This window comes from Ammodytes marinus, assembly GCF_949987685.1.
Source record: "Ammodytes marinus genome assembly, chromosome: 10".
NCBI classification, from domain to species: domain Eukaryota; kingdom Metazoa; phylum Chordata; class Actinopteri; order Uranoscopiformes; family Ammodytidae; genus Ammodytes; species Ammodytes marinus.
In genome coordinates this window covers 25077357-25105253 of record NC_137214.1, presented here as the reverse complement: position 1 = coordinate 25105253, position 27897 = coordinate 25077357, and the positions used below count along the sequence as shown (strand labels likewise).

The window sequence follows — 27897 nt, the reverse complement described above, 5'->3', positions numbered from 1 at the left end:
CCTATACAGTCAGCCTGAATCCATGGTAACAACTAATGGTCTGAGGTCATCTGCTTTTCCTGTGGGACATGGAACAAAGCAAGACTGCCCACTCCCACCGCTTTTGTTTAATATTGCACTGGAGTCGCTTGCAGAGGCTAAAAGAGTAAATACAACTATTAAAAGCATTGCAAGGGGTGGCACATGTTGATATTTGCTGATGATAATGTGGTTCTGATGTCAGATCTGCAGACATCTGTGCCACCTATGTTGGATTTTGTTAACTCATTTTCTGATATTTCGGGATACAAAACAAACTGGACCAAGTCGGAGGTGATGCCACTTTCCAAATGCTGTTTTAGAATTCAATTTTAACATTGGAAATTTCAATGGCTACCAAATCTTAAATATTTGGGGATACTTCTCAACCCAGGACTTGACAACATGATGCCTAATCATTTTGGCCCTGTCTTGAATAAAATAAAATGTATTCTCAAAGGCTGGGCCAAATGCACCGCATGAGTTCAATTTGTGTCTGTATAGACTTTGTATGTTGCGTCCACACCATCATCATGGACATATAAAGAAACCACCATACATGCTCCGTCTCATCCTGTGTTTTAGTCTGGCTAACCGGATATAGACAACTACTAAAGCGCTCCCGGAAAATGGAGTGTTGTCACTCCACCCCTTCCCCTTCCCCGTTTATGCTCATCTCAGAACGGGAGACAACAGAAAGTTTGAGCTTGTGTTTGATACGGTTTGACAGTATCCAGCTCAAAATGTTGCTGCCACACACAGCACGCGTGTGTGTCATTAACGGTTTTGGGTCTGGACCTTTTATAAAAGGTCCTTGATTGGCATCAAATTGCACTATTTTTAAAGGGTGCGTTGCGGCTTCCTGGGCTTAGCGCTGCCCAAGACGATTGTGATTGGTTTAAAGAAACTAAAACAGCCCAGCCCAGTTTACCCCATGGACCTATAAAGACCCCCATAGTAGAAACTAAATAGCTTGGATCCAGACCATACTACTTGCTGTAGTTTGGTCTGGCTTTGCGAGACTAGCAGGATGTTAATGACTCCTCAGCTGCTTTCCAATAGCCATACTTCCCTGCTATTTAGTATGGTACAAACATATTTAGTATGTCCCAATACATTATGTGGGCAGATGCAGCATGCTGAAAAATACCAGATACTTCTAGGACTACTTCCGGTTGTAACTTTTAGGTAGGAAATCACCATGCTTTTTTAGTTTTCTTTCTTTCAGTATTCTTTTTTGACCCACAAAACATGGGCACTGGAGGTTATGTCACATTAACAGAGCATCTGCATGAAAACTACCAGCAATGCGTAACAGCCTAAGCAAGAGGAAAGTCCAGGGCACGATGTTCATGAAATAAGAAATTGATTCCCAATTGTAGGCTATGCCTACTGTATGCTAAAGGTGCTGTGAGCAAAATGGTTCTATTAGCTAACTGCAGTTAGCAGTCCCCTCCCTCATCCCTATCACCACATTAATGCACTGCAGTCTTCAAGCAGCGAGTTATATAGCATCATCTCTGATCCGTAAGTGCGATAAAACAAGATACAAACCATCAATACAGCCATTGGGAAGGATTTTTACCTGCTCCACCATTGTAGGTGCATAAACATTCACCCCTCTGTCGCTCTCTGCGCATGTACTGGCAGAGAGACGTACCTGCTTGTAGCGTTCTCTCTTCTGATTGGATATCAGGTTGTGGGATTCCAGAAAAGTTTATTTGCGATTACATGCAGAGTGGGTGACTGAGAGACCTGTGTTATGAAGTGTGCACACTAAGTGATCACTGTATGAATATAGAGCGATTTAATAGGCTGTATATAAATATATCGCTCACTTCACCTTTAACTACCTACTTTTATGATCAGCTGTACTAGGCCTATCTAAAATATAATAAATAGAAAGAGTATGCAATTTGACATGCAGGGCTGTACAGGTCATTGCCATTTTCTGTGTGGCATCAACCACCCTTCATATAGCCCCGCCACACATCTATTGCGCAACTGTGGGCAGGTTTGTCCTCCGCCTCCCTGCACGCTTCTCTCGGCTCAGCAGCCAGCCAGCCATTCATCCAGCGTCTGCTGAAGCTGCTGTATTCCCAGCATAGCCCTCCCAGAGCAGCAATGTTTTCCTGCAGAGCGGCCTGGCAAAAGTGCGGGCCTTTGGCACGGACAGCAGCCTTTAGGTTGCCCCGGGATGGTGAGTTTTATCGCCTTGCCAACAATTAATTTGGACACATAATTGAAGTAGTCTATTTTTGCTGCCTGACTGTGACGTTTTCTCTTCGTTATATGTAGCCGGTTCATTGTAAGCTGTGAAATGGTACACTTTGTCCTCGTGCAGTTCTTTGCATTGCTGCATCCTTAAAGTGGAGGATGGAAATGGCTGCCAATATGATGTGAAGGTCAACTTGGCTTTTTGGCATTAGTTGTGCTGAAAGGCCTTGATGGTGGCTTTTAGCCCTCTAATTTAATTGTGTGATTTATTAAACCGTACATTTAGGTTTCTCCTCGTGGTGGTATGGGGTTTTCTGACCTCTGTGTGGGGTATTTATTAATACCACAAGGACAACACCTGTATCTTCTGCCAGAATATTAAGCTGGTCAGCAGACTGCTAGATCAAATGTACAGTCCTTTGCTTGCCAGCTTCTTGCCACACTTTAAGAAACATTGTTACTCTTTAAACCAGTGTATTTTGGAACGAACCTTTTAATGCCGATACAAGTGGACGATACAAATGGTTTATACAGTGAAGCTTTGGTTGAAATGTGTCGATTTAAACGTTCATTTAAAGAATAAATACATTAGTATGTGACCTTCACTAGCATGTAGGTAGCATGAAAAAATGGTTGCCGCTGTAGGTCACGTGGTGTGGGTAGGCTACGTGTGACGGTGGTCTAATGTAAAGAGTGCAGAGCATGGACCTAGTGCAGTGCATTTGCACGAGCTGCATAGGCTTCCCACAGTCTATTATGAAGCTTCCGCCACTTGAGTTGTTGGATTTTACAACACGAGGCCTTCATCCTCGATAACGTTACATAACCATGGATGACAACTGGAGTGTTTTGAAAATGTCTGTCAGCAGGTTGGTGCAGAGAAGTGACGAAGAGAATTTAAAGGACACGTTATTTTGTCATCACCGCACGGTGTTATGTCTGAGCTTTGTATCCTAGCCTGCTTGCACCTTGAATGAAGGTGAAGAGTCTGTCAATACATTGATCAGGTTAGGATGTATTTTTGACAAAGACAGCGTCTCTTAACTGAAGGTAAATAGGTTAGCCTAAGTAAAGATGTAACTATTTTATAATGTCAGCAGACTAGCACATATACTCCACAAAGTACTTCACAAAAATGCATTTACCACAACATATCAGATAAAAAGGACGGTACCAAACACATAACCAGCAAAAGGTCCACTTACAGACACTTTCTGGAATGTTCTGCCGCAAATGACATTAAGTGGACATTGAGTTGTGTGTCCATAGTCCAATAGGTTATGTTTAGCTGCTAGCTACAGCTCAAGTTCTGCTTCTGAATGGTCCGGTGTAGCAGCCATTACATTTCTCTGGTAGATTACAAATGAGCTTTCTCCATAATGGAAGTACTTGGCCTTCTTTAGCATATGCCCTGGCTGCTATGTCCTCGCTGCCTCAGGAAACACCTTTCATAGAGGTTAACGTGTCACTCTCCACACCGGCCTGCCTATTGTCCGGCTGCCAGGCACTACTGGGAGCCTCTAAAGCCATTACATCAGAGTAATGTCCACTAGTGTCCACTATGCTATGTCCAAAATCCACTCCAGTGATGTGGCCAACATGCCGGACCCTGATGTTGCAGCCCTTGCCCGCTCCAGTGGTCCCACTTAACCAGAGGAGGGTATCGTGCTCTAATCCCGTGACTTCTTGACCTGCATCCCCTCCGTTGGTCATGAATTGTCACCACCTTATCCCCTCAACTCCTCCTGCCTTTATAGGCTTGAGCCGATTAGCCGGTATAAATAACAGGGTGGTAGGCAGTCAAATCCTAGCCCTGGATGATGGATTAGTTTCTGAGAATATAAAGAGTCTAATTCCCTCAACACTGTTCATGACAACGCTCTAGCAGTTTCTTTAAAGGTGGAGTCTGACACTTGTTGTCAAAATCACTTTTTGACAAAATTTGTGAATATATCCTTACTATCCTCTACCTGTCCCTACAGTGTTTGCTCTAAAAAAATATAGTATATACGGTGATAATATACAGCCTATGGCTCTGTAAACTGGTAAACAAAGGGGGCTAATTTGACCCTGTTTGACATGGAGGATGTTAAGTTGGGTAAACAGCTACTCATCCATTTTAGGAAGGACTTATCTATTTTAGGAAAGGTATTCCTCTGGGTGCTATAGTAGTATTGTAATCTCCTGAAGCACCACTTGCTTTACATGTTTTCAGATGTATCCCTGCTCCAACACAGCTGGTTTAAAAAAATCATTAATCGTTATGAAGTGCTGTTGCTGCTTGATAACGAGCTGATCATTTAAATCAGCTGGGTTTGAGCAGAGAGAGTTATAAAACATGCAGGACTAGTGGATATCCAGGAGAGGATTGACAAACCGTTTTAAAGCAATTCAATGGAGCTTTGTCTCTGTTGCGTATCGTTGTCTCTCAATTTTTTTTCCCATAATATTTTTGTTTATTTAGTGCAGTATCCTATTCGGGTGATTTAGTTAATATTTAGCATGTGTTTTGTTCACATGCAGTCAGACCTATTTGTTTCATAGCCAGGTTACTGGATAGTATACACATTGCTTTAGTTTACTTTGAACAAGCAAGTTCTCTTTACGAATGGCTGTGAAGAATGTTCACCTACGCATTGTGTTTGTTGGAAGTGTGATTCTGTGATGGAGTTATAATGTTTTTTGGCTTGCCTGCCTGAATTTTTTATTATTGCTAAATGCTCCACAAGAAAGGAAAATGATTGCTAAACCAAAAAACAGTTTTTCCCAGTCAGTGTGACGTTAGCTTTGTGCTTGACTAGTTGGCTAGAATCACCTTACTACTTATCAATTTTTTCAAGCTATTTGCGAAACATGGTTAAACTTTTAGCATGACGGGCCAAAACAAGGCGTTGTCTTTTCTTTTGCGTGTTTGTGTACTGTAGTGTCATCACCTAGCAGGCGTCAAACGAGCACTGACAGGCATATTTTAGGCATTCTAAATTTATTGCATCAAATCCAATCGGAGCGGGAGGCATCGTGTGCCAGTAAAGCACCTTAGGGGTCCTTTCTCACCAATCCTTTTCACATCCACAGCGTTGGAGCTTATGGGCTTAAGCGGCACATTATTCCTATCCTGTAGCATCCTTTTGAAAACCACCGGGCTGCAGTATCCTATTCGGGTCATCATCAACCCTACTGATGCATGCAGAGCTCAAACAATTACAAAACAAAAGGAAGAAATTGTGAGTTATCAAATCATTTGAAAAACGGGTTTAAGTCACAATCTTAACGCGTGATGTTTGGCCCTTTGCAGTTGTGCAGCGGCGGCAGATGTCCTCCGTCCCTGGGGGTTCCGGGGAGAACATACTCTACACCTTGCTGGTTGGTGGAGCCTTCGTCGCTTCCGTGACATATGTAAGTGGCATTATTTTTGAGCAATACAGCTTCAACACAAAGGGTTAAACTAGCAACACTTCTTGAGCTAATCTTGTGAAATTACATACATTCCCGAAGTTTGTCGTATATAATTTGAACCTTTCGCTTTGACGAACGAGATCAAGAGAAATTTCAACTTGAGACTCTTCCCTCTCTCCACAGACATACAGCACTGTGACCTCAGACAACGACAGGTTCAATGATCGCATCTCAGAGATCCAAGGTAGACCCAAGACAGAGTGGGTACCTAAACCATGGCCACCAATAAGTAAGTGTTCCCCCGCTTGCCCAGTGCATATAATCAGCCACTTTACCTTAGACTGCTCTCCGTCACACTGCTTATGATTGTAATGAGTTAAACTAAAAATTATTCTCCATTAAACTCACTTGTTCCTGGTACCATCCAGTTAGGGTTTGGTTCTGATAGGTCTGTTTCCATGTAGGCAAATTATCATGATGATAGCGCCAAAACAATCTAATCCTTGAGTAGATGTAATTTATTTTTATGCTTTTTTAATACTCAAATACAAAATTCAAGTTATCATTATTGTAGCCAGCAGTGATAGCTGCTTTTTTCCCCGCATGTTTCTAATGTTAATTCTGTAAGTATATGTCCTAAAATAAGACTACAACTGTGCTGTTATAACCTAAATATGTAAGGAATAGAATTTGATCAGCAGAGTGAATATTGGACCTTCAAACCTTCTCCAACCTTAACCATTAATTTAATATTTAAATATGTGACCATCTGCACAATGTTTGAGCAAAGTACCTACTGTATGAAAGATTAAGAGCTTACATAGAGGAAAACATGAATATTATTCCTCGTGTGAGGCTCACTGGGTCAATCTATGGACAGCTCCTGGTGCTGAAAGTAGGGTTGACAAACATACAATACTTATCAACATACAGAGATGTGTCCTCCGTGTAGCTCTGTTGCAGCCCCCATTCAACCCAGCTGAGGGTACTGGCCTTGATGCTAACCCATCATCTAGTATATTAAAGGGTAATGCAGCATGAAGATTCACAAAGTAAATATTTGCACCTTCATTCCTCTAAAGCCATCTATTACACATTTATTGGGCTGCTTATCCTCATTGGGAGCAAAACGATAGAGTTCTCCAGAAGCAAAGGATTGTGGGACAGTCCCAGATTATCCACAGTTTATTTCAGCAGCAGGGGCATGTCCCTGACCCGACGCAGACACGCAGCATAGCTGGTCCAGCTCCACATGACCAGGCAGTCTGTTGGTAGAGAGTGGCCATGCTGTGACTGCCTGTGTATTTTTATCATGGTCTTACAGTGTTGCTCAAGTGCTTAGGACTATCAAAAGTCGAACACATTTAAATGTTTTGGTAGCTAACCAGCACAGGACTTTTGTCAGACAGGATTATCAGTTTGAAATTGGTCTTTTATAGTGAAAACGTTACACCACGTTTTCATTTGTATACAAGTTTGAATGCATTTTGTGTAAACTCCACTGTGCATATAATCGAAAATTGCAGTAATCTATCCAAATGTAAAGGTTGGTTAAATAGGGATTTCGATAATGAAGAAATGTTGCTCACCTGAATGGGATCAGTTATTTTTGACCTTGGCAGTAGTAGTTTGACAAAGAAACGGTAAACGTTTTTCAACCACACTTTATTATCTTCTTGTGGTATCATGACCTATCAACAGAACAGACTCATCTGCTGAAATGTGGTTGCTATAATCTCTAGACCTCCATGTTGTAAAAATCCCTTTCTCCCTTAAACAAACTCACTTCCTCGACACAAACATCCTCCGGTGCAGCACACGACCTTGTGTGTTCTGTTTGAATATTATCAGTGTTTGTGATCACTGACGGTTGTCTTTATTTGTTTTGGCCGACGTACTCTTAACTGACCGTGTTTCTTTTGTAAATGGATAAGATTTGTTTATTTGATGCAAGCTGATGACAGGCGCACATATACCAATAAACAGTGTGCTGATACCATCAGTAGCACTGTGTACACTCACTAAAGCGTGGGAGCAGATACTATGTAAACCATGCTTATGCACAGTTGTGCTCACTGCTAGAATTGGTTTGACTCATTTCAAAAACATACATGGAGTGTAGGTCCCCATCATTTGAGGGTTTTATAACTGATCTTTGCTTCAAAAATATGAATCCTAATGTTTCTCAACCACCATCAAACCACATTTAAAAAAAAAATCTGTGTAATGCCTCGTCCATTTTATTGATACTATTTGTTAAAAATATTCAAAAAGGTCAATAGCATGACCAGCTTGTTAGATTAGCACATTGACTTGTGTGTATCAGAACTGTGTATCGGAAAGTACAATATAAAACTTACACTGATGTTTCTGTTTGTTTGCAGACAGGGATGAAGAAGAGGGTAAGTTGTATTAGCTTTCATTCTTTACCACTGCCTGAGAACTTTCTGAATGCTTGCTGAAATGTTGTTCAAGGAAATGTTGGCATGGGCTTGATTGTGCTTGTAATATTTTTACTAGCCTGGTTCCAAAATGAGTTGCAATGAAAGCTCACATGATCACATTAATCACTGTGTGTTTTACCACTCATAGACAGCCGACAGTGGAAGGGAACGAGCAAAATGATTAAAAGGGAATAAGGGATATTAAAGATGAAAACTTATACTTACTGTGCCGTGCCAAGTAAATCTAAGAAGTGAAACAGTTTTTGTTGTATTAAGATTATGTCACAACAGTTACATGGGGGAGGGGGGGGGGGGGGTCAAAGAACAGCAGAACATATATATCCATGCTTCGTAAGGATATGTGATATTGGACTATGTACACGGCATATAAAATTGACCTGACTTATGCACAGCTTGAAAATAATGAAGTCAGATGAAATCTACAACCTGTAGAAAAGGTGTACAAAGAAATGTGTTACACATGGATGCAGACCTGGACACAGGGAGAGGTTTCTGGCTTCTATCTAGCTCTCATAATGAAGAGGTGACTACATTTGATGAATAGATTGGGCGATGGTAAGGCATCTGTCTTTTCTCACTCTTGATGAGTTTAGAAAGGGCTGTTCAGCATCAGCAGGGAGCTTAATTCATACAGGACTCAACAGGATCAAATTAATTAAGTTTTCAATTTGAGACGAGTGTTCCTGCAGTGCCACCCACTGGACAATGTCAGCCTCGTCTGACCCTGGAACTACACTGGGCATGTAAGCCGTTTGAAACGCCACCTTACGTATTGACCTGCTGCTGCTACACCTGTTGTCAGGAGCAACTGGAGGAGCTAAATGTTCTGCTTTGTTCTATGCAAGGGAGGAAACAATCTTCTGCAGTGTTGTGTCATTTATGGTTGGCGTCAACATAACATTGGCTTTGTGGCACAAGTAACACAGTCCCCTAGAACTGTGGGGCTAATTTACCACTAACATACACACATCGCAAAAGGAACGCGTTGATTTGGCAGCTCCCAATGATTTGTAATGGGTGCCCTTCCTAATGGCTTGCTGCTACATGCTGCTGCGTGCTGCTTACGTGTCTAGTGTAGCAAGGGGATGAGCCGTCTCAATCAAACATTAAAGGCTGATACATTGGATTGTAGCCTCTTGGGGGGGGGGGGGGGGTGGTCTCAGGAGTTGATCAGGCTCTCTGTCATTAGGGCGTTTAGACACGGTAGACCTCAGTCTTACCTCTCCTGATTCTACCTGATTGGTCACTAAATCAGTCATCTTCTCCTTCATTCCCACTCAGTCCCTCTCTTCTCTCCCTCTCACTCTTCATTGTGTTCCTCATACCTCTCCCGTTAGCAGAGTAGGCTAAGATTGGGTGGAAAACGGTCTTGCTTTTCTTCCAAACTTAAGTCATTAGAAGACCAATGAAAATAGGAACACTGTCATAACTTTCCATACGGCGAAAGCTTGTACTCATCGATGCTTTGCCATTGGCCATCTCCAGTGCCTCTTACTAGAAGCCCATATCCATTTTTCGCTAATCTTCATGCATAGCTTCTGTGGTTGAATTGATAATTACATGACAAAAACATTGTTGTGTAAATAGAATGGTATAGAATTTTGTTTCAAAGACAAATATATTCCTACCGTTTCTCTAACTCTTTTTGTCTTTATTCTTTTCAGTGTAATGGTAAAGCTAAGGTCTTTGTGGCCGCATGGATATTCGTCCTAGAACTGGACTCTTTGGATCTGAAAAACCACTCTCTCCTCCTTTGCTCCTCTCCTGTACTGCTAAGAAAGAAAGAGTCATCTACTCAGCCTAAATCCTCTGGACAGTTCTTTGAAGGACATTGATTCTGTGCTCCCATCGGCCCTTTTTCCCCACCTCTTGCTGCTAAATGTTAATGTGTAACTGTGAAGAGGATGAATGGACATATAAGAAGTATCCGCACACAGACTTTTGACAAATCTATCTTTTGTCAATGGAGTTGTTCATATCATCTTTCAGCTTCACTCTGATTTTGAATCGGATAAAAGTTTCTCTTGTTTGTGTGGGATATTGGCCAGTTGGTCAACTAATGCTAACACATTAGCATGCACTATTGCGAGTTATCGTATTTCATTAGCATTATCCAAATGGCTCTATTATCTATTTAGATCGCATTGAATATTAGTTCAGGTAAAAATATATCTTGATGTAGAACACAAGCTGTCTTTCCCGTAGCTATGGTGGCTAGTCGCATTTCGCCATCTGTCAAACTGAACTGGTGGAAAAATTCAAACTGAAGGCCATAACATAAACCTTTACCAGTGTTAAAATGATCCAGGATAAGTTCTTATGTCTTTTGGAGGTATCATTAAAGGAAGTGATTTACATGGAACTTAACAGTAAGGAAAATTACTCCCAGAACTAGCAGCTCTTCCATGTTGTAACTCTTCAGAGCTGTAGTGTATGCACTAGTGTTTGCATTTAGCCCATTTTGGCCCATTATTTCCTCAATGCTAATATTGCGTCGGGCTTCCATCACCTCGCAGTAGTCAATGTTGAATTGTTGAGCACCAGAGTCAATCCCTGCGCCAGTCTCCCACATGTGTGTGTGTGTGTGTGTGTGTGTGTGTTATTGTTAATGTTAAATGTAGAACAAATGGCAGAGGTATATCTCGGTAAACATTAAATACGCACAACCTACGTGGGCTGTTTCAGTGTCTGTCTTACTTTCTGAGTTCCAGATATAACTGATAGCTTGTAAATTGGATGGTAAGAACCAAGATTCAACTTCACCCCCTCTACCCTGCACCTTAACCCACACTCCTCTCTTTCTCCCCCCTTCCTTTTCCCCATCCCCCTGGTTTTTGTCGTGCCCCTGCATGCACTCTGAAGTAAGTGTGTCGCCTCTGGGCTTTTTCAGATGAAGAGTTCACTTGAGGCTGCGTAGAGGTTTGTAGTGGCACGTCCAGAAGTAGTACTTCTGGATCAACCTGCTTGAAAACATTCACAGTTGTTGGTAGCTGTGTTTCCATCCAAATGGCCATCTCTAATTTAACGACAGTTGACATTCATCTACTTAGCAGTTAACGGACACCAGTATAGAGTTCTTGTGTGTCAGAAGTTATGGCGCTGTGTATCATACAACCGCAGAGACACATGATTCGGGATCTGTCTGCTATGTTTATTAAGCTGTCACATACAATAAAGTATGATTGAAATGGACTTAACGCAGGAATATTACATTTGAGTGTTCATAAAAAAATCATTGAATGAAATTGGGGTTGGGTATTGGCAAGCACTTCACTATACGATACATATTACGATGAGTCACAATATGATATATCGCGTTACATTTCGATACTGTTCATATAGTAATATATTGTGATTTTCAGCTTTGTGGCGGCCGCTCCTCCTTCCATGCTGCTTCCAGCTTTAACTCTGTCAATACACTGAGAATGTAATCTGGCAATCTGTTTTCCTTTCTTTCAAAATATAGTTTTTTGGAGCTGAAGTCCATATCACGATATATTGCTGTATCGATTATTTAGCAAAGCCCAAATTCAAACGGTCCCGCTCTGTTCGTAGTCTTGACACTCTTTGGATGTAGGCCCAGCTACTGAAATGATGTATTCAATATAATGCTACTTTTCCAAGTGATGAATATTGTTTAGGGTGGGTGGCTGTGTGGTTAAACTTGCTAACTGTAATGGGCAAATCATTTGTTAACCCTGTGACGCAAACTAATACTCTTCCGGTTCTTCTGTTCCAGATGGAGAGGAGGAGGAAGCAGCTGAGGCTGAGGAGGAAGCTGTTGAGGAGGAAGCTGCTGAGGAAGCGGCCGTAGTGGAGGAAGAAGCAGCAGCTGAGGTGGAAGCTGAGGCAGCGGTTGAGGAAGCCGCTGTAGAGGCTGAGGTTGGCGAGGTGGAGGCTGTCTCTGCAGTCGCTGACGGCGAGGCAGAGACGGTGGTGGAGGCCGTTGCCGAGGCGGTCGCCGAGGCCGCTGAGGTGGTGGTGGAGGTGGCGGAGGTGGTTGCCGAGGCAGCAGAGGAAGTGAAGGAGATGGCGGAGGAAGTGGCCCACGTGGCCGAAGCCGTCGAGGAGGCCGCCCAGGAAGTAGTCGCCGTCGCCGAGGAGCCAGAAAGCAACGGTACGACTGAGGAGGAGGCCTGAGGCTCCACACATTCACCACAGGGAGACTCACACACTACCAGACACAGTCACACTAAACTAAACCACTAAAGTTAAAGAGCCACTGACAGCAGGTCTTTTTTTCCTCACTCACAACACTGGGAACAATACAACTGGTAACTACTTGTCACGTCTAGAACCGCCAAAGGTTAGCGGCTTCTCCTCAAGTTTCTGGGTTCACCTCTTTTTGGTAATTTCTCTCGTCTTCTTAAGTTGTATATTATTTATTATTTATTGGAGTTGGTATAAAGGGCAGCACTGTGTGCAAATTAAGCTTTTTTTCCACTTTTTTTCTGGTGTGCAGCGTGGATCACTGTGTAGGATGTCTATATTTGTTTAGATTATGTGGCCTTGGGATGTTAAAAACCAAGCAAGACCATCAGCAGGTCCCTTCTTGATTTATAGCTGCACACGACAGTGAGAAATTTCCAAATTGGCAGTGAGGTCTATATGTGACACTCATTTGCAGTTATGGGTGAAATAAATGTGATCACTCTTAGAATACAAGTCTCATTTATGCATATTTGCCCTGCTCAAACAACCACACAACTAAAACGATGTGGCAGAAGAACAAGCAAGAACCACCCCCCAAAAGCTATGTTGTCAATGGTATCTTTTTTTATGTTCTAAAGCCCCTATTGCTATTTTATGAGATTTAACGAAACACTGTATTTCTTTGGAAACCCTGAAATGTAATATTTGCCAGTTATCACAACACCGGTAGCTTTAGGTATCTTTAGTCTGTCGTACAGTTGTGTATATCCTCCAGCAAGATGAGGTGGATCTGACATTGTGTACAAACTCTGTAACTGCTGCAGTGTGTTATAATTCCTTAAGTGTAATGTGAAACTGTCAGAGAATCCTAACGACAGGAGAACCGATAAATATTAAGGGTACCAAGTGATTCAAACCGTGGTATGTGATCATATTTTTATTTTGCTTATAACTGGATAGTGAGTACTGTGAACGGTTTGCGGTAATTTATCGAGCCATACAATAAAGCTTTTATCAAACCGGAAGGGTTTACTGCAGTCTTTAATTTGTCCTTATTTGGTCTATTTGCCGTAATTTGTAATATCTTGTTCAGTGCCTCTTATTTTGTCACTAATTACTAATCAACATATTCAATCATTATTAGACACAAGCCTACATTTACTAAGTTAACATTTTAATCGGGTCCACCATTGCATCCCCTGCTCATTGCATCCCCTGCTCACCACTTTCTGCTCTTCTTTGCTACACTTTCTCAGTAATGCACTTGGGTGTATGTATTGTACAAGAGACAACCATTGCCCTCTGCACCGTCAAACACTTTTAGGAGGTATACTTGCATGACACACCCACGGTATCTTTGATATGGTTTTTTCAAATGTCTCAGTGCTTGGCAGTGAGGGTTTTAAAGGAGGCATGCTCAATGAATGGTGTCGTGCTTGTGTGTTCTGGAATGGAGCTCTTGCGATATTGCTTGCATGAGGTCACAGTGACATTGACCTATTGAACTCCACAATCTAATCAGTTGTCCTTCAATCCAAGTGAAAGGCTATGCTAAATCTGTAAAAAAAAAAAAAAAAAAAAAACACATTCGTGAAATATTGCATTCATGATGCTTTTATATCCCAAATCAAATCAGTTTGTCCTTAAGCTTGAGTGGACATTTGTGCATAGTTTGAAGAAAACCACTCAAAGTGTTCATGAGATATTGAGAGCACAAGAACGGACGGAAAACCTGAAAACCCAATGCTTCCAGACTTTTATCCAAAATATGTGTGCTCTTACGTTATTGGTTTGTGGCACTGCACTGATGTCCCTAGTGACTAACCCGGCTTTCCTTTTAACACCTTTGCTACTCCTCAACTTCTTCCACTACTGGGTGCTGACCTTGCACCTGCATTTAGGCACTGTCCATCAGATAGACTTACTGGCACTAAATTCTCTATCCCTAGAAGGGTCTCACAAATGCCCAACAAGTTACCTTGGCTAACCACCTCAAGTTGTGTGAGCTAAATGTGGAGAAAATATATCTTGAGCATCAGTGATTTTTGGACTGCTGGATTTTGTGTTGCAGTTCTGCTGGCAGCTGCCTCTGTCTCAGAGGTGCCGATGATAGCTGCGGTGGAGGAAGAGTTGGCATCCGCTGTCGAAGTCCCCAAAGAGGAAGAGTCCCTGGCACCGGTAGAGGATGCCCCAGTGGTTGAAGAGGCCCCTGTAGACGTTGCACCAGCAGTTGAAGAGACTCCAGTGGTTGAAGAGGCCCCTGCACCAGTCGAGGTTGCACCAGTTGTTGAAGAGGTTGAGGTTGCACCTGTGCTTGAAGAGGCCCCTGCACCAGTTGAGGTAGCACCAGTAGTTGAAGAGGCACCTGTCGAGGTAGCACCTGCGGTAGAAGAGGCACCGGTTGAGGTTGCACCTGTGCTTGAAGAGGCCCCTGCACCAGTCGAGATTGCACCAGTAGTTGAAGAGGCACCAGTCGAGGTTGAGGTTGCCCCTGCGGTTGAAGAGGCACCAGTCGATGTTGCCCCTGCGTTGGTAGAGGCACCGGTTGAAGAGGCGCCTGCTCCAGTCGAACCTGATGTTACCACTGCTCTAGTGGAAGAACCAGTCGCCGCCACGGAAGAAGTTGCAGCAGTTCCCGCTGCAGAAGAGGCTAGTCCTGTGCAGGAAGAAGCCGTTTCGGCCCTTGTGGAGACCCCGGCAGAAGAGCCTAAGAGAGAGTACATTGTTGTGGTTCTGGAAGGTACACCTAAAGCGGATAAACAAGTAAAGGTGCTGGGAGTGGGGCCCATGACTGGTAGAATCATCCCATCTCCAGACGATGATGCTCAAGAGGTACAAGATAACCTTTGTTGTTAAAGTGATCTCATATTGATTAACCCATTGATGACGGCTGCTGCGCGATGCCACATTGGCTCTCCTGCCTGATGCTGCGTCGCGCAGCATTATTACTTTATCTAATTTTCATGGCATTCCCAGCATAGAATGCACTGTCATTGGTTCAAATACACATGAGGTGGGTTTTGTTGATTTTTTTAAGACCACGTGACCACCCAAAAGTTGTGTGGTTTGCCGAAAATCATGTAAATCAAAAAAAATAAAAATAAAAAAATAAAACAAAATAATAAAAAAAATACGCCGGCTATGTCGGCGACAGAACAGTTAGTGGCATTTGGTGCGCAGAATCAAGGTCTACTATAGACTACTGACGAAAATCACACAACACATTGCATCTATTTATTAACAATATTTAATAATTTTCTAATTCATCTAATTTTGACGATTTTTAGAAATATTTGTTGGTTTGTAAGTGCTAAGGGAGCATGTTTAAATAAAACCTGTGAACCTTAACTTTTAAATGTATTTTATTTCATGTTTCTATGTGCTACACAGGCTTAGATATTAAGGTTTTGACAATTCGTACTATTTTTTCAAAAAACCCTCAGGCATTAAGGACATGCATCCTAGATTGCCATAGTCATCAATGGGTTAAAGGCTGCATTGTGTTGATCCAAATATATTGGCTGTTGAATGTTTAAACACACATTTTATTATCAGGACTTTTTATTATCCGGATGCTTCAGAATAACTAGATATGTAATTACACTAATTTACAATAAATTACACCCCTGCTTGTCTTAATCAGTGTGGGCTTTAAAAAGCATCACTCTAACAATGATTTTAAACTTTACTATTCAGGGTGGGCGACGTCTTCTTAGGATGCAAATGCAGTAGTTCCAATTAAGGTACTGAGCCTTTGATTATTTCTACCATGGTAGAGTAAGCTGTGGAGGCAAAGTCCATACGATTTAAAATTAAACATCCTTACTGTTCATGTCCAGGTGTTTAGTACAGTCGAGGAATGTAGAAATAATTGAAATGCTTTCATAGGAATAGAGGACAGTGTACATTACTATTGACTGTTGTGTTTCTGTCCTCCATCACAGTAAACAACTCCTGAATGATGACTTTCTATCCTGCAGAAGAGGATGTGCCTTTCTCCAACACTTTTCCCTCCTCCCTTTCCCCTAACAACACAATGGGACTAATTTGTAGTTCCACAGTTAAGATTCACATAGTATGCAATGTTTAGATCAATGCCTGCTTCATTGGAACATCATTCTAACATATTAGAGGTTGCCATATGGCCCATTGCCCTGACACTCCACTCTGAAATACACATCTTCACTCATCTCATAGTAGCCCTAATAACGGGTTGCAATTTGTTTAAGTTACAGAAACAGTTTACTGCTGGACAAAACTGAGCCATTTATCAACCTTTTTTTTTGTACAGTGTTTAACGCCTCCAAAATCACTCCGGTGAAATACCTCAATACTCCTCACCAGATTATGTTAACCAAATCCCTGTCCAGCCACTTGTGATGGGAACCTTTTCAGTGTTAGCTTGTAAAGCCAGGGTTGTTTTTGAGTCACCAGCGTTCTCACAGTAAATAACCTCAGGTGTTTCCTCCCGCTTCTCTTAACATGAAAATGAAGAGGTGGATAACTTTACTTTACTGTAGAATATTTCTCTTATGAAAGCTACCCTGCTACCTCAGCTTTCCTTGGGTTTTCAGTGTTTAAAATGACACCACAGACCTCAGTTCTACAGTTCCTAAACACAGTTACAAATACACTGACTTCAATAAGCACATTCTTATTTTTCAAAAGAACTATGACAGTAAAACGTTTCTCACTTGGTTAAAACATAACACATACATGTTTGCCCTTCACTAGCTTTTTGTTGTGGCATTGTTCAGTGTGTGGGGCCAGAATTTAAACACAATTTGAAGTTTCACCCAAAGAGGGCACTGAAGGGTTTTTTCTCTTAATATTCAACTTTGCGATAACTTTTAAGGTTAGTTTGCTCCTCATTTTCCTATACACATTATGAATGTACAGTTATGTTGGGCAAATCTTCCTGATATCCACTTGTAATTCTTTTTAAACAATCCACGCTTACGTATGGTCAAAGTCCTATGTGCATCCCTTTGATCCATGTTCCATTCGCCCCTGAAAGAAATTCAAGAAACAAACTCAATGAGGGATACTAGTTTTTAACTGGGCTTATGATAAGCATACTCTCATTAGTGATTTAAAAGTTGTCCGTTTGGCAGGTGAATGATAAGCAGCATCATGTTTTTTTTTCTTCCCTGTCCTTCTCAAAGGGCTTTTCATGTTTTGTTGTAGCAGGTCAAATCTGTGTGGATGTGTAATTTAAAGGCTTGCAGCAAGTATGAACGGTCATGATACTGATGTGCTGGTGTGACATGAAATGTGTGTGTTTGGAAAGTGTTGCAGTGTGTCTGAAGAAAAGTCTGCAGTGTGAAATGCTTTGTCTGCTCTGTTGTCCTCCCCTCTTCCCGTCAGTCCTGCTTTCATGTTTTCTCACATCTACTCTGTTAGCATGGCACTTGGTATTTAAAATGCATCTGAGATCAGTGAGGGAAGAATGGAACTTTAGTGTTGGGTATGTATTTTAAAAATGGAAATTAGATTTAGTCTGTGCAGGCAGGTTTATGTGTGTGTGAATGCCTTTGACATAATAAGGACAGAATCTGTGACTGTTCCACACATTACCGTTTCTCTTGTTTGTTGGTTGTTCTTTTTTTTTCAAAATAAAAAGGGATTAAACATGATTTGTGTCTGTGGTGTTGAAATGAAAAATTGAGTGACTGTCTATAAGCAATAAAACAGCCTTGCTCAGTTGAGTACACAGGGGTTTTTCAGCAAGTAGTAGCTTGGCTATCTTTACTTTGAAGGAAAAAAAAGTGAAACTCACAGGGGTCAAATTAGTATGAGCTTAGGTGTGTCTCAACAGTTCTTTATCAGTTACTTTTTTTGACTGTCGGTGTGTTCTATTGCAGAATACATTTTTCAGAGTAATTTGTGATTTTGATTTGCTTCAGTTACAAGCTTCTGTTTTGAGAGATCACTCAAGGTCGAGGTCACACTTTTTTATTTCAATGAACTTTAAAATCCTTCAAATAGGCCATTTGCAGCCTACAAGCCTATCAGACATAGCTAACTCCATATAGTGGAGCAAACATGTGAAACTATAACAGGCCTAACCTACACAAAATAAATAAAATTGATTCCTCTTTGAAAAGATCTTTGTACGGTGTTATTACTTTTTTGTTTGTTTCAATAGCATACATTATTTTAATTTTCAGATTAAACGATTAAGGTAGGAAACTTGCCCATTAACATAGGCCTATGTGTTTGTGGAATTTAGGCTACTATTAATAAGTCCACAATAAAATCGGTGTCATTAATTTTACACAGTAGCTTAAATCCTTTTTTAGGCGCGACCAGACAGTGACAATTAGTGTAGCCTATACAAAAGTAAAATACATTTGTTAAATATGCTGGTTCATCATAACAAAAGCCGCATTTGTTGTCAATATCTGATATAGAGGAATATAAATTTGTTACGGAGGTGGCGCTCGCAGGTTTGCGTGGTGACGTCACGGCTTTGACCCGCAGGATCCGTTGTAGCGAAGAGGCGGCGCGCCGGAAAGCTACAGGATAGCACACAACTAGCATTAAACAAAACAGTATTTGGGCCTCTGCAATCCCGATCACTCTGTGGACGTCGATATCTGTCTACAACTTTATCGTTGGGGTACACAAGGCTTGCTACACTTTGTTTTATGCAAGCAAAATAAGCGTTTGGCCTGGTCAACTTGGCTAACGTGAGGCCCAGCTAGCGCTAGCCGTGGAGCTTACTTTTCGCTAGCAAAAGCAAAACAAGGTAAGGAAAGGAAACTCAATGCAATAACAAATCAGCAGGCTCGGATCGACCACAACTCCCTTGTAGTAATTTGTCTATTTACTTTATTGGCCACTCAGTTATAGTGTACTTTGAAAACTATACGTCAAATATGCATGATTATTATATGTTCGCTAGCTACCTGCTAACTTTCGAGCTCAATAACAATTTAACCTCAATGCTAGCCATTGCTAAATTATTTTGTTTATGGTGATCTCTTTTTAAAGTGATAATGCACTGTAGGTTGTTTTCTGGCTTAGAATACTTGACGGTTAATTATAAAATGCACCATGTACTTAGCAGTCGTGGCTAAGTTGAGTAAGTCCTGTTCTGTTAGTAGCAGTAGCAGGAGCATTAGCTAACCAGCTAGCTGGATGCAGTGAGGGCAATAGATGAACTAACCCGCTCAGAAAGTAAACATTAGCTTGTGCGCTGTCTGACAGGGTGCTCCCCGCTGCTAAATGTGCCGCGCTTACTACAAACCCCTTCCACAATCATTTTATGATTAATGACTGTATAAAGTGATCGTCATCATTTTAATGACACTTTTGGCCATTTCCTTCAACTACAATATGGCACTGTATGCCAAATATCTGGGCTTATTTAAATATTAATGAATTCAAACTGCATGAATTGGTTTCCCTATTTTCCTCGGTCTTATCCCACCGTAGTACACAACAGAAGTTTATGTGAACAGTGTGACGCACCTTTATTTTTTATTGTTATTAAAATAAAATAGCTAATTGAATGGTATTCAATGAACCAGGTCTGGTGCGTTGGAAAATGTGCAATCATGCAAAATGGTGTCATAAATGCGCACACACTGATTAATTATTTTTCAGTTTCATGTTATATCAGGCATCAAAAGTATAACACTAAACATCTTGTTACAAGAGCCAGTTATTCTTTATGTTTCTTGTATAAGTTTGTGGCCTTATAAGATAATGCACATTTTTTATTTTAAAATAATTTAATTCTACATTTATTTAGTTAATATAAATGCCATTTCAATAATGACATTATACATTGGCCTTTAAATCTAAATATCGGCATCAGCCATTGAAAAACCAATATCGGTCCACCACTAATTTTGAGTGATCCAACAACAATAACAGTGTACCTACTAGAAGATTTTAGACCCGACTGTGACTTGGTGTTCCCCTTCTTACTACAAGACCATAACATCATTGCGGCTAAGCCATGAGTAGAGTGGGCGCCCATCATGGGCTTTCACATGACCCTACCCCCTGCACACATACACATACCAACACAATTTGAAACTACAAAGTATGCTTAGAAAGTGTTATCTTTGTTATGTCAGTAAAGTAGTCTCCATCCTGTCCCCCTGTGCCTTTGTTTTGGTAGGAATGAGTGATGACCTCTGTGGTAGTGTCAGACGGTGGAGGGAACATAGTGGAGTATGTCACCGTGGTGGAGGAGCAGCAGGTAAGCCAGTGTTTCTCCCAAACTGCTGTCAAATATGTCAACACAACCCTATGTTGGAAGAAGATACTACAAGTTGTGCCAATGTTTGCAAAGTCAGTGGAATAAGAACAAAGTGGAGAGTCCAGAGGATGCAGCTTCGCTCTGTGAAGTACTTTGGCAGAATGCACACACTCGCACACACGTACACACACACACACACACACACACACACACACCAATGTATATGACTGCCATATATATTGCCTCACTGGGTAAATCAAAAACTTATTGGTTTCCCACAATAGTCGGGAATATCGCCCGAAATATTGCCAATTTCTTTATTTGCTCGCTGCAGTCCTTACAAAGAATACAACCGACATGAGAAGTGGAAGATGAAAAGATGTCCTGCTCGAGCACTCAGTTGCCCACATGCAATGTACATGCATTATTCTATATACTTCTATGATAACATGTTCTTGCCTCTTTTTCTCTTGTTTTTCCCAGTGTGAACAGCAGCCCGCTGAGGAGGAAGAGGAGGAGGAAGAGGAAGTGGTTGAGCAGGAAGTGGAGGCGGTGATGGAGGAGGTGGAGGAGGAAGTGGAAGAGGAGGAAGTGGAAGAGGAAGGCGTGGTGCTGCAGGAGGAGGGCTGCCCCGCGGTCATCGTAGAGGAAGTGCCCAGCGCTCAGGTGGAGGAGTGCTACTCAGCGCAGGTCCTGGTCTACGATGACGGGACCTACCTCATGCAGGACGTGGCTGACGAGCAGGAGGTGGTCACAGAGGTGTCGGAGACCGGTGAGATGCCTTTTTAAAGAATGGATGGATTCGTAGGCACGTTCTTTAACAAAAATGCATTGACCGAATGACAATCCGCCATTATGCCACCTTTGTTCATTTACACCGGACAACGAAAGGTCAGAGGATTTTGGCCAGAGAGCGATCCGGGAATGTTGCGGCAATCTCACTACCTCCCAAGGTAGTAAAATTGCCGGAACGATTTGTTAAGCCTTTCCGTGTCGGCCCCATTTACAACGCAGGGCGAGGCGGTAAGAAGACGGAATTATCCCAGCATTCACAGATGGGTGTAAAAGGGGCTTTAGATGATAAATAGTTAAAGTGCTAATGTTATAGACAGAAATAAAGTGTGGAGATACGCTGAGGATACTAATAGCGGCGGCGCAGCCTATTAGCTTAGCCTAGCCACTTCATTGTACAACTTCTCCCGGGCAGAAATAACCTCATAAACTCTGGAAAATGAAGTGTGCGGGTTTGGATTGAGCAGCGGACCTTATAACCAGCTAGATTAAGAGCCGCCGTTCCTTTTCTTTGGTGATTTACTGATCCCCCCGGATAGACGGCTCTACATAGAGTGGATCCAGACCATACTACATGGTATAGTTTGGTCTGGCTTTGCGAGACTACTGTCACAATGATATTATATGTGTTTTTCTGCTGCTAATGACATACCTTACTATATATTCTGACCAGTGCCAGTAGTACACTGTGCAACTGTCTTTTTGTTGAACAAAAGCTTTGTGGTATTCTTTTTAGTTTACATTTTATGTAACGTATAACGGTACCAATGTATTAGAGAGAAGTGCTCGTACCACTTGCGCTGCTGTGTGTGCCGGCAGTAGACCGCCCTCTGCTGGCACAAACACTGTCTAACTATTTAGACCAGATTACAGTAAACAGGAAGGGAGGAACAGACTTCCTCTACAAAGCTCAAACAAGGAAGTCAGCATTTCAAAATAGTTGTGTTTGCAGCCTGTTTTGCAACCTAACCTCAGTACAAACAGGGTCTTTGTGTGGTTGTTTGATGTCCCAGGTCTGCTGGTATTGTCATGTGTTGTCTACCCAGGTGTGTGCGTACTAACAGCACCCTCTCTCTCTCTGCTCCTCTTCTCAGTAGAGATGTCGGGTCACGACATGGTGTGTTTTGACAAAACGTTTGAAGCAGCTGAGGCTCTTCTCCACATGGAGTCTCCCGGAGGACTGCACAGTGAACGCAGCACAGGTAAACACACAGTTAACACGTCCTGCTCCGTTTTACATACACAGCAGTATATATGACACATGGATGCTATCTGCTGTTTCCTCTTCTATGTGTCAGGTGATCAGAGCAGCTCCTTGTATTAGGGCTGCTCAATTATGGCAAAAATCATAAAGTCATGAATATTTTAATTGATAATTTAATCATGATTATTAAAATGATTGTTATCTGTAATTTATTTGATAATAGCATGTATTTGTTAAACTTTTAACACCATTGTTTTCTATAACACAAACTTTAAAGAAACAAGAAAAATGCAAATAAATGAGTGAAAAATATATTTGACGAAAGTTATAATCTATGGTCCAGCAGACAATAGTGTAAATGCTGTGTGTTGTTTCCCAACAGAGGATGTGATGATGGAGACGGTGGTGGAGGTGTCTACAGAGTGTGGAGCCATCGAGGAGGAGGAGTCCTTCCCCATCCCTCCTGAGTGTGAACCTGCAGTCAAGAAGAAGAGAGGAGGAGGTCAGTGTCACTGCAAAGGAACTCTGCAATGGCTTAATGTTTTAAGACGTGTGCCGCATTTACAGACAAAAGGCATGGACAGCTTTTACACAGCAGCAAAGACCAAAGCTTCCATCAGAAAACAGATCACACATTAGCCAGCCATAGTCACGTGCTAGTTATGGTACACTGTTAGTATGTTTAAAAATGATAGAGACCTACCAGCTGATCAGCCTATTGATTGCTGAGATGCACCTGTGGCTGTGACAAGACACCCACTGACTTGTGTGTCACACTGTGTGTGTGTGTGTGTGTGTGTGTGTGTGTGTGTGTGTGTGTGTGTGTGTGTGTGTGTGTGTGTGTGTGTGTGTGTGTGTGTGTGTGTGTGTGTGTGTGTGTGTGTGTGTGTGTGTGTGTGTGTGTGTGTGTGTGTGTGTGTGTGTGTGTGTTTGTGTGCGCAGGTGGACGTAAAATAAAAACACCACAGCCTGCTTCCAACGGCTCCTTTGACCTGGGGATCAAGAAGAGGCCAAGGGAGGGCAAAGGTTTGTTTCAGTAGTAGACAGTATATTGACCAGTGGATGACATTATTTCTATATATAATGCTCTATAATATAGCTCTATTCTGTAAAGTAAAGGAAAAAGTAAAGGTAAAAAAATGTATGAAAAGAAAGTAGAACCAGATAGATGTGGTTATAGTCTGCCCTTTTGAATCACGTGGGCTTTAAATTACAGCCACATTAAAAAAGGAAAAAAAGAGTGACATTTCTGAAAAAATTATGAATTTCCAAAATTGTCAGGCGTGATCTTCATCTTCTTATAGTTAAATAGAAATGCTTTAGCACTTATCTTTCTTCACTTGTACTCAGTATTGCTTTGTTTTCATTGAAAGTAAATTTTATGAAATGTTCCATTGTCAAAGTGACTCATGTTAAATATCTGATGCATTGGTCCTGTCAACCACACCTGTTTGTCCTTGACTATCAACTGTTGTGCTGTGTGTCCCCAAGGCAACACCACCTATCTGTGGGAGTTCCTGCTGGAGCTTCTGCAGGATAAGAACACCTGTCCCAAGTACATCAAGTGGATGCAGAGGGAGAAGGGCATCTTCAAACTGGTGGACTCCAAGGCCGTGTCCAAACTGTGGGGGAAGCACAAGAACAAGCCCGACATGAACTACGAGACCATGGGCCGAGCGCTGAGGTCAGCCTGAGTCCACCACTAACACACTGACCTTTTAAAGGCCTGAACAGAGTCTGCATCTGACCCTTCAAACCAAAATCCACAAGATCTTTTTGACTATGTAATTTTGGGGAGTAAGTTGCAATATAGTAAGCATCTGAAAAGAGTGACACATCCGATCAACCCAATTAAAGATATTTTAAATTAAGTTTGATAAACTTTACAGACATTTTTTAAGGACGAGGAGGGCAATGCTTTGGTTCTTAACCCATTGATTACTATGGCAATCTATGCATGTCCTTAATGCCTGAGGGTTTTCTGAAAAAATAGTACGAATTGTCAAGTCTACCAAAACCTTAATATCTAAGCCTGTGTAACACATAGAAACATGAAATAAAATACATTTAAAAGTTAAGGTTCACATGTTTTATTTAAACATGCTCCCTTAGCGCTTACAAACCAACACATTTTTCTAAAAATCGTCAAAATTAGATGGGGGAGAAAAAAAAAGAATAAATAATATAAAACATTTAAAAATAATGTGCTAAATGAGGTTATAATCCTGCTTCCTTTTAGCATGGATAGTAGTGACTGAGTGTGCAGTGGAGGGATAAAGATAGACAGATATAGGAAGGAGAAGATGGCTTTATTTTATTATTTAGTTCAGTTATCACTGGCACCATAAATCCGACTTCCCTGTACAACTGGAACGCAGACTGACTCCTGCTGTCGGGAGCCGATCAGCTTGTCCAAACGGCTGTATACCAGAGATGAAAACGAAACTGAAACTTAATTATCGCCTGGCTGGGCTGAATTTGAGTTGGAGCAGCAAAATATAGCCTAAATTCATAAATAGATGCAATGTGTTGTGTGATTTTCGCCAATAGCCTATAGTAGACCTAGATTCTGCGCTCCGAACGCCACTAACTGTTCTGTAATGCACTATCGCCGACACAGCCGACTTATTTTTTTTATTATAATCTTTTATTTTTTTTATTGACGTGATTTTCGGCAAACCACACAACTTTTGGGTGGTCACGTGGTCTTAAAAAATCAACAAAACCCACCTCGTGTATTTGAACCAATGACGGTGCATTCTATGTTGCTCAGGCCATGAAAATTAGATAAAGTAACAATGCTGCGCTATGCAGCATCAGGCAGGAGATACAATGTGGCATCGCACAGCAGCCGTCATCAATGGGTTAAGATAAGTATTTTGAACCAATCATGGCAGTTCTCTGCCCAGATATTCTATAAAAACAATTACTGTTGTCATGGAAACGGTTTGATATGGCCAAAAAGAAGAAGCTTTTTTACGGTCTAGATTGTAGACATTAAAACTCCCTCAGATGCCTTAATATCCCCCTGTGTGTGTGTGTGTGTGCGTGTGTGTGTGTGTGTGTGTGTATAGGTATTACTACCAGCGGGGCATCCTGGCCAAAGTGGAAGGTCAGCGGCTGGCGTACCAGTTTAAAGACATGCCCAAGAACATCCGTGTGATTGACGAGGAGGACGGAGGAGAGGAGGAGGTGGAGGAGATGGTGGTGTCGGGTCAGACCATCGTTCACCAGCAGCGCCCCGTTACCCTGAGCACCAGCTCCCCAGCCACCACCCAGCATCAGCAGACATACGTCACAGTCATCCCCAGCAACTCCCAAGCCACCAGGTCTATACACACACCGCACCTCAGTATTTGGGTCTTTAGCCGGTTACAGGAATAGTTCAACATTTTTATATTTAAGCTTTTTGCCTCACTCTCTGGCTCAAGAAAAGGTGACTGAAACCGTTTCACACTGAGTCTAAGGGTAAACTTTTGAATGAGGAATTTCCATCAAAACACTTTTTGTAATAGTTTATTTAACAGAAACAGTGAACATTAACACATATTGCCTTAAATAAGCCAGCTAACCAAAAACAACCTATTTTACATGTATAGTCTTTAGACAGGATAGAGTTTTGCCGTCACTTTAACTGATAGATGAAGTCCGCCATTTTATGTTTTCCAACAGCTAAATGGAATTCAACCACTATTTACTGTTACCATGTCAATCAGAGAGGCTGTGTGTGTTGCAGCTGTAGTGGCGTAATGGAATGTAACCCTTTCTGTGCTTTTGTCCCTGCAGGCCCCTTCGAGCCATGCCGGTTGTTATGACCAGCTCACTGGGTCAGATGACGATAAACTCCCCCATGTTCACCACCACCAGTGCGGGGGTCCCGGTAGGCTCGGCCGGCGCTCCCCAGAAACTGGTCATCCAGACTCTACCCACCATGCTGCCCTCGGCCAAGGCAGGGGACAAGATCACCATCATCACCATCCCAGCCAACCAGCTGGCCACTCTCATGCAGGGCAACACGGGCCAGTTCACACAGTTCATCCAGGCCAAGGCCGCCGCGCCGCAGTTAGCGCAGGCCGCCTCCGCCAAAGGGCCCAACACCATGGTGACGCTAGCGTCGGGTCGGCCCACGCAGCAGCTCATTCTGGCTAAACTCCCTCAGCAGTACTCTGTCCAGGTCAGACAACCTCAGCCGACCCCACCCAAAACCCCTGCCCCTGCACTCACCCCTGCCCTCACCCCTGCCCAGCAGCCCAAGCCTGACAGCACTCAGCCCGATGCAGCAGCACAATCAGACGCAGCGCCCCCCTCCAGCTCACCAGCAGCAGCGTCGGCAGAAACCACGCCCTCCTGAGAGCTCCACCCACAGCTGAGGGGAGGAGAGAGGGGGGGGGGGGGTACAGGAAGGGACTATAGACACTGCTGAGGAAGTGCAGGACATAATCCACAACCCCCCCTCCCAGAGTCACTCTCTGATTGGCTCAGACTGTCAGCCCTGATGTTGAGTCTCCAGGGAGACGCCTGCTTTTACCATGGAGTTGCTGAAGCCTCACTAAGGATTAAAGGGACTGTTGTAGATACTCACACACACACACACACACACACACACACACACACACACACACACACACACACACACACACACACACACACACACACACACACACACACACACACACACACACACTATACATATGCACACACGGATCCTTCAGAGCTCAAAAGACATGGGCAGCCTTAGATTGTAAATGAAAAAAAACTTTTTTTTGTAATCAAATGTAATATAAAAAGCCTGAGGAGAATTTGTTGTAAGCAGCAATGTACAAAGCATTTTTTTGATATTCTGCGCGGTATGTTTCGGTACAGACGTGGTTCGTTTCCCCGTCTGGTTCAGTCTAATGGTTCGTCTGCAGAGTTCTGTTACGCCACAGCACTGTCAACACTCTCCCAACAACTGTCCTCTTTTTTACTGTTCATGTAAAGGGAGTGAACGTCTGCATCCATGAGAGAATTAACCTGTGTGCTCCGCCTCTGAAGTATAATATACTATTTTTTTTCCTTGTACTATCAGTGTATTGAAGTAGATTTTACTGAAATATGTATTATAAAAAAACAAAAATTGTGATTAACGTCTCAAGTTGTTTCATTCAGCCATCTTTTAACGACAGGTTATATTAGTATTTAGTGACTTTAGAAGAAAAAGTCACTGTGCAGGTGAGGCCACAGGGAGGCAGCACTGTGGCGTCCTGCACATCAACGAAACCGCAGAAAAAAACTAAAATCAAACTTGTTTTTTGGGTTGTTTTGTGTCTTAAGGCTGTTACATACTCCGCGAGAAGAAAGAACAAAGTTCTCGGTGACAGAGCTGCGAGAAGTTCTTTCTGGTCTGACATTACATACTTCACCAGAACTCAACTGCCGAACTCCTCACTGCGGCGCAT

At 42.3% G+C, this 27897-nt stretch overlaps 2 protein-coding genes across 3 annotated transcripts; both read left to right on the top strand.

Moving 5' to 3' along the window:
- Positions 1 to 647: 647 nt before the first annotated feature.
- Positions 648 to 17884, top strand: mgarpa (mitochondria localized glutamic acid rich protein a; the record flags this gene model as incomplete). The annotated part of the gene is made up of 8 exons (XM_080036091.1): positions 648 to 717; positions 2033 to 2218; positions 5531 to 5631; positions 5815 to 5920; positions 8016 to 8033; positions 11836 to 12213; positions 14320 to 15080; positions 16193 to 17884. 8 exons carry the CDS (start codon positions 648 to 650, stop codon positions 16193 to 16195), a joined length of 1623 nt encoding a protein of 540 aa, XP_079892217.1. The 3' UTR covers positions 16196 to 17884.
- Positions 17885 to 18742: 858 nt separating this feature from the next.
- On the top strand, positions 18743 to 27581 carry LOC307256291 (ETS-related transcription factor Elf-2-like). Of its 2 annotated transcripts, none has more exons than XM_080035205.1 (9): positions 18743 to 18999; positions 20383 to 20463; positions 20947 to 21235; positions 22353 to 22457; positions 22842 to 22961; positions 23402 to 23485; positions 23951 to 24143; positions 25534 to 25788; positions 26246 to 27581. In XM_080035205.1, exons 2-9 carry the CDS (start codon positions 20392 to 20394, stop codon positions 26808 to 26810), a joined length of 1683 nt encoding a protein of 560 aa, XP_079891331.1. In that variant the 5' UTR covers positions 18743 to 18999; positions 20383 to 20391; the 3' UTR covers positions 26811 to 27581. The 2 variants fall into 2 exon arrangements, with proteins under 2 accessions (XP_079891331.1, XP_079891330.1); XM_080035204.1 differs by having other exon boundaries at positions 22350 to 22457.
- The last annotated feature ends 316 nt before the right edge of the window (positions 27582 to 27897 follow it).